The 6,831-nt window shown below is 43.6% G+C and overlaps 1 protein-coding gene across 2 annotated transcripts; it reads right to left on the reverse strand.

The window, feature by feature from the left end:
• Positions 1 to 1,775: 1,775 nt before the first annotated feature.
• On the reverse strand, positions 1,776 to 4,519 carry LOC135508034 (NF-kappa-B inhibitor alpha-like). 2 transcript variants are annotated; one of them, XM_064927931.1, is made up of 6 exons: positions 4,189 to 4,519; positions 3,575 to 3,680; positions 3,174 to 3,387; positions 2,895 to 2,983; positions 2,505 to 2,762; positions 1,776 to 2,276 (listed from the first exon to the last, which is right to left on the reverse strand). In XM_064927931.1, the coding sequence occupies exons 1-6, from the start codon at positions 4,479 to 4,481 to the stop codon at positions 2,232 to 2,234; spliced, it is 1,005 nt and encodes a 334-aa protein (XP_064784003.1). In that variant the 5' UTR covers positions 4,482 to 4,519; the 3' UTR covers positions 1,776 to 2,231. The 2 variants fall into 2 exon arrangements, with proteins under 2 accessions (XP_064784003.1, XP_064784004.1); XM_064927932.1 differs by lacking the exon at positions 4,189 to 4,519 and adding an exon at positions 3,809 to 4,182.
• Positions 4,520 to 6,831: the final 2,312 nt, after the last annotated feature.

The raw sequence follows: 6,831 nt of genomic DNA on the forward strand, positions 1-6,831 counted from the left end.
CTGTATGCTCTCGTTGGCTGGCGCTCGCTTCATATTCATCGCCAAACCCACTGGCTCCAGGTCATCTATAAGTCTTTGCTAGACAAAAGCCCCGCCTTATCTCAGCTCACTGGTAACCATAGCAGCACCCACCCGTAGCACGCCCTCCAGCAGGTATATTTCACTGGTCATCCCCAAAGCCAACTCCTCGTTTGGCTGCCATTCCTTCCAGTTCTCTGCTGCCAATGACTGGAACGAATTGCAAAAATCACTGAAGCTTGAGTCTTATATCTCCCTCACTAACTTTAAGCATCAGCTGTCTCAGCAGCTTACCGATCAGTACACAGCCCATCTGTTAATAGCCCACCCAACTACCTCATACTCATATTATTATTATTTTTTGCTCCTTTGCACCCCAGTATCTCTACTTGCACATTCATCCTCTGCACATCTATCACAGTGTTTAATTGCCAAAATGTAATTATTTTTCCACTATGGCCTATTTATTGCCTTACCCCCCTAATCGTACTACATTTGCACCGCACCCACTGTATATAGATTTTTCTATTGTGTTTTTAACTGTACATTTGTTTATCCCATGTGTAACTCTGTCACACTGCTTTGCTTTATCTTGGCCAGGTTGCAGTTGTTCTCAACTGGCCTAACTGGTTAAATAAAGGGGAAATAAAATAAATAATTGAGTCTCATAGCAAAGGGTTTGAATAGTTATGTAAAAAAGGTATTTTATTTTTAATACATTTGCAAACATTTCTAACAACTTGTTCTATCTTTGTGATTATGGGGTATTGTGTGTAGATTGAGGGAAAACATTTTAAACATTTTAGGCTGTAACAAAATGTTGAAAAAGTGGAAGGGGTCTGAATACTGTATATTCCCCTTCATGAAGACAGTCCTGATTTTCCATCCGAAGGCTTTGTCATTTCTCCTTGTCATGCTGAGTCATATGAGTCCCTCTTAACCCCCATTGGGGCGCTTTTCTGAATTGCCTGACTGCCCCTCTGTGTTTCCTGCTCACTTAGGGCTTTGAGGGAGTATGCTATGACTAAATAATTTGCCTTTACTTGCAGAGGTTTCTTTGAGAATATACCACTCAAAAGTAGAGCGACGGGGGCAAAATTACTCATCTTTGTAGTATAAACACTAGTAGCTCTATGGTAGAATCCCGTGAGAATTTTAGCTGTGTACAACCACACTGGCACTAGTATCAGATTTCTAGCAGTTTGTTCAAACCCGCAGTTATGCTGTATCTTCCTCATCACGTGACCATAATTACATTGGAGAATCCCTTCTGACTAATTGTAAGAGAGGAATTCCGTGAAGTTCCTCATGTCTGGAATACCGTGTCTGGGAACTGACTCACCAGCGGAATTTTCAACGTTGCCCATCTCAGCCCTTACAGGAAATTCCATTGTACTCCGATATAATAATAATATAGATACAGACCTCTACAAGTCTATGAATATGTGTTACGGCTCTTCCTGCCTGCGACTCATTCTGAAGCCTGATCACCAGCATCCTTACACTTCAGTCCCTTATTCTGTTCAGGCATTTGTGGTTTGCCATTATATCTTCATAATAATGTGTGTCTTGAACACTGACCTTTCAGGATCTGTTTGATATATTTAACATAATTAAATAATTCAGTCTCAGATGGGCACATTCCAAATAGTCAATTTGGCATGTTGCCTGCACTTTCAAGTACTGGAAAAATAAAAAAGCTATTTTTTTTTTCATCACTATCTCCCACACTGATGGAAAAACACCAGAAATCAAGGCGAAGTTAAATGTCATGTTTTAATTTACTGGAGTTTGTGGTTTGCTTTACCTTTCCACACGCAATGGATAACATTTACAGTAATGTCAAACTTTATACATTTACAGTTATAAAAAAAAATATGTATTTGTATTCACAGCCATTTACAATATAATACATGCTGATGCTATTACATCATTGGTTTGATGTAAGCTTTGTGATAATGAGTATCTATCAGAGAGCCATAAAGACCATTATTTATTGGCATCCATTGAGTTTATTTGGCATCTTCTCATTGGTTCACACTGTCCATCATCACTATGTCAGTCCTAGGGTGTACCCCAGCCTTCTGCCATCCTCAACCTCTGAGGTTGGCACCACTGCTGGGCATGCCACTGTACCATAAGCTAGAGCCTGTGGGCAGCAGAGCTTCTCCCTGTCTGTACTACTGTTCTCTACAGGTTCTTTGGTCGACTTCCTACTTGTGCATATTCCATTGAATGTCATCATACCAACATGTTACCTGCGAAAGGAAAGAAGGTGGATTAGAGCCAAAGTTTATGACTATCTAAAACATGCAATCTGCTCGGTTCACTCATGACGTACAGGTAGATATGCTGAACCGTTTTCACAGCCGTTTCACCAGAGAATATGGAAAAACCCTACGCTGCATAAAGCAATCACACACAGTAGAGATGCCTCACACACACACCTACAGTCCACATACTCACATCAGTTCAGTCACACTCACCTCTTCCTCATCAGACTGCCCCTCTTCCTCACTGTCCTCAGACTCACTGTCTGGCAGTTCTCTCAACTCCTGAGCCGTCAGCTCATACAGTTCCCTTTGGATGGCGGCGTTCTGGCGACCGTAGGTCAAGTGGTAAGGCGTGTGACCTCCATAGGTCAGGCTGTTGACTTTAGCCCCGTTACTGACCAGGAGCCGTACCAAGTCCAGGTTCTGTAGGTCCACAGCCAGGTGGAGAGGGCTGCGGCCATTACACTGCTCCTGGAATGCCAAACAAGGGCCAAATAAGTTAATGGGAAATTTGGGTGCTTTTTTAGGAAATGTGAATGACATAATCAAATGGACTATTGTGAGGGTGGGGTTGAAAAAAGGCTAACTTGCTGCATAGCCTACCTGTGCATCGATGTCAGCTCCGAGAGCAACAAGGCTCTCCACAAGCGAGAGAAAGCCATGGATAGAGACCAGGTGCAAACAGTTCTGACCTGAAACAGAGAAAGACCAATGGTCAGAGAACAGGGTAATACTTTACATTAAGTTGTTCTTATACCTGTGTAATTACTACAGCAACATTGTTGTTAAACATTTTTGTAATTGTTTAGTTCCAGTAATGGCCACAGGTTCCCCACAAGCTGAAATAAGTAACAGAAAATAAACTGTTTTTCAGTGTCTTACCACTGTAGTTTGGTGTGGCCATGATGGCTGGGAGCTGGGTAGAGCAGCCCAGGGTCTGGGTGAGGACACTGAAGCAGGTGAGAGAGCCCTTCCTACAGGCGATGTGGAGGGCTGTATTGCCACTGTCGTCCACTAGCATTGGGTCACAGCCAGCCCTCAGCAGACGCTCCACTATCTCAGCCTGCTCTGTGATCACAGCCAGATGGAGCGGAGTCTGTATAGGGGAGCAGGACGGGTATGGTTAGGAACTGGAAGTACGAGTCTCTCGCTGCCCGCTCTCGATCTCTCTCTCACACACACCTTTTACTGTATTTGTGCATCTACTTCATTCTCTCTCATAAACACACCTTGTATTCTATCTAAGCATTTACTGTACTTGTGCAGGTCTTAACTGTATCTACCTGTCTCTGGTAGTTCTGTTGATTAAGGAAAGGCTCATTGCACGACAGCTCTATCAACTTCCTTGCACAGTCCTTGGCTTCATGGATAATGGCAAGGTGGAGAAGCCTGATTAGAAGAAAATGGGGAATTATTAACTGCTCAGACTACTCAAAAATAAGTGAACATGATTCATGAATACGACATAAGGTTAAAACTTAGAATGAAAAACAGGCAGCACTTCATAGTCGTCACACCTTTCCCTCAAGCTATTTCTACTAGTGGTGGCTTGAGGCACTGGCGCACGTTGCAGCGTATCTGGTTTCTGGCACGAGGCCCGGGACTTTCCAGACCAGCAGAGTGTGAGCGCCGCCTTCTTTGACCCCCAGCCATAGTACATTCCGTTCTGAAAGGTTTGTTTACGTAAAGCCCACAATGGCCATAATCACTATCCCCCAATACCTTCCTTGTGCATTGTTTAGATTGCAAATGCAACTTTTGCACACAGGAAGACAACCGTAATTGCGCTATAATTAGTCGACTACAAAAATGAGCTTATTATGTAACCGAGAAATAAGTCGATTTAACTCGAAACAAAACTTGAATGTCTTGATTTGATTAAAGTATCTCAACATACGTGTCTCCATCCTCTAAAACGTGTTCCTTCCAGGGTTCATTGCCGCATTCGTCTCTCTGCGGTGAGGAACAATCCACACGAAGACTCTCGAGCTCACTGGCGACAACTTCATATTCCTCGTCTTTGAGAGAGTCAAGGCCGCTGTCCAGCCGCTCTTCGTTGATAGATTGCACTTTCTTATCCTTAGAATGTCGACCATCAGTGTTATAATCCATGTGGTTGAGGATACTAGCTCGATGAAGGTCCATTGTTGACACTGGCTGCAGTGCTGGTAGTAATTCGGATCTTGACATACACCAGCGTTAAATTCTCAGTAGTGCCGGAGGGGGAGGAGTCAACACAGGGTGGGGGATTTCCAGGCGGTACGCAGGACTCCAAACTGTCTCCATGGGGAAATTTGGGCCCCACATATTTCAATTCTGCATTTTCATACTTGTGGCCTCAACAGATTAGGTTTATGTTAGAACACTGCAAAGGGGTTTGGATATTTTTGCATAATCCTACATAAAAGCAAATAATAGCCTACGTGAAAAACAAAAAAAATACATTTAAATTGTGTCAAGAATACAAAATATGATTTTGTGCATGGAAATTATAGGCTATGATCTATTCTGCTAGTAGCCTACTGGCTGAGTAGACCTATCAAATGTTTTTTAAATTTTATATTTTGTCCCTTTGCAATGATATGTCTAATGACACACATATACACACACATACATATACATATATATACATATACATATATATACATATATACACATATATATATACACATATATACACATATATATATACACATATATATATATACATACATACATACATACATACATACATATACATACACATATATACACATACACTGCTCAAAAAATAAAGGGAACACTTAAACAACACAATGTAACTCCAAGTCAATCATACTTCTGTGAAATCAAACTGTCCACTTAGGAAGCAACACTGATTGACAAATTTCACCTGCTGTTGTGCAAATGGAATAGGCAACAGGTGGAAATTATAGGCAATTAGCAAGACACCCCCAATAAAGGAGTGGTTCTGCAGGTTGTGACCACAGACCACTTCTCAGTTCCTATGCTTCCTGGCTGATGTTTTGGTCACTTTTGAATGCTGGCGGTGCTTTCACTCTAGTGGTAGCATGAGGCGGAGTCTACAACCCACACAAGTGGCTCAGGTAGTGCAGCTCATCCAGGATAGAACATCAATGCGAGCTGTGGCAAGAAGGTTTGCTGTGTCTGTCAGTGTAGTGTCCAGAGCATGGAGGCGCTACCAGGAGACAGGCCAGTACATCAGGAGACGTGGAGGAGGCCGTAGGAGGGCAACAACCCAGCAGCAGGACCACTACCTCCGCCTTTGTGCAAGGAGGAGCAGGAGGAGCCCTGCAAAATGACCTCCAGCAGGCCACAAATGTGCATGTGTCTGCTCAAATGGTCAGAAACAGACTCCATGAGGGTGGTATGAGGGCCCGACGTCCACAGGTGGGGGTTGTGCTTACAGCTTAAACCAAGATTGGCAAATTCGCCACTGGCACCCTGTGCTCTTCACAGATGAAAGCAGGTTCACACTGAGCACATGTGACAGACGTGACAGAGTCTGGAGACGCCATGCAACATCCTCCAGCATGACCGGTTTGGCGGTGGGTCAGTCATGGTGTGGCATTTCTTTGGGGGGGGCCGCACAGCCCTCCATGTGCTCGCCAGAGGTAGCCTGACTGCCATGCAGTACCGAGATGAGATCCTCAGACCCCTTGTGAGACCATATCCTGGTGCGGTTGGCCCTGGATTCCTCCTAATGCAAGACAATGTTAGACCTCATGTGGCTGGAGTGTCAGCAGTTCCTGCAAGAGGAAGGCATTGATGCTATGGACTGGTCCGCCCGTTCCCCAGACCTGAATCCAATTGAGCACATCATGTCTCGCTCCACCCGCCAACGCCACGTTGCACCACAGACTGTCCAGGAGTTGGCGGATGCTTTAGTCCAGGTCTGGGAGGAAATCCCTCGGGAGACCATCCGCCACCTCATCAGGAGCATGCCCAGGCATTGTAGGGAGGTCATACAGGCATGTGGAGGCCACACACACTACTGAGCCTCATTTTGTCTTGTTTTAAGGACATTACATCAAAGTTGGATCAGTCTGTAGTGTGGTTTTCCACTTTAATTTTGAGTGTGACTCCAAATCCAGACCTCCATGGGTTGATACATTTGATTTCCATTGATCATTTGCGTGATTTTGTTGTCAGCACATTCAACTATGTAAAGAAAAAAGTATTTAATAAGAATATTTCATTCATTCAGATCTAGGATGTGTTATTTTAGTGTTCCCTTTATTTTTTTGAGCAGTGTATAATATTTCCTAATTGTAATGCAGTTCGAAGGGAAAGTCCTGTATTTGCTTATTTATCCTGGGTGCCAATTTACTTTACTGTTCAAATTGTGCGGTTCTGAACACAGGGTATTCTAGGGGTTTTTCTATTTGCATAACACAGGGGATGAAACAATCACACACATCAAGGTACATTTCTCCTCAAAGCAACAATCTCCATGTTACCAGACCACACTGGCAGGAACATACGCACTCTAGTGGTAACCACTGTTCATCTGACTTCATAGACTGACAAAACATGACTC

This window comes from Oncorhynchus masou, chromosome 21, assembly GCF_036934945.1.
Source record: "Oncorhynchus masou masou isolate Uvic2021 chromosome 21, UVic_Omas_1.1, whole genome shotgun sequence".
Classification (NCBI taxonomy): domain Eukaryota; kingdom Metazoa; phylum Chordata; class Actinopteri; order Salmoniformes; family Salmonidae; genus Oncorhynchus; species Oncorhynchus masou.

Coding starts and splice junctions, on each gene's coding strand:
- LOC135508034 (XM_064927931.1), bottom strand. CDS start 4,481: ATGTCAAGATCCGAATTACTACCAGCACTGCAGCCAGTGTCAACAATG. Junction 2,984..3,173: donor GGCCACACCAAACTACAGTG/GTAAGACACTGA, acceptor TCTCTGTTTCAG/GTCAGAACTGTTTGCACCTG. Junction 2,763..2,894: donor GAGCTGACATCGATGCACAG/GTAGGCTATGCA, acceptor TTGGCATTCCAG/GAGCAGTGTAATGGCCGCAG.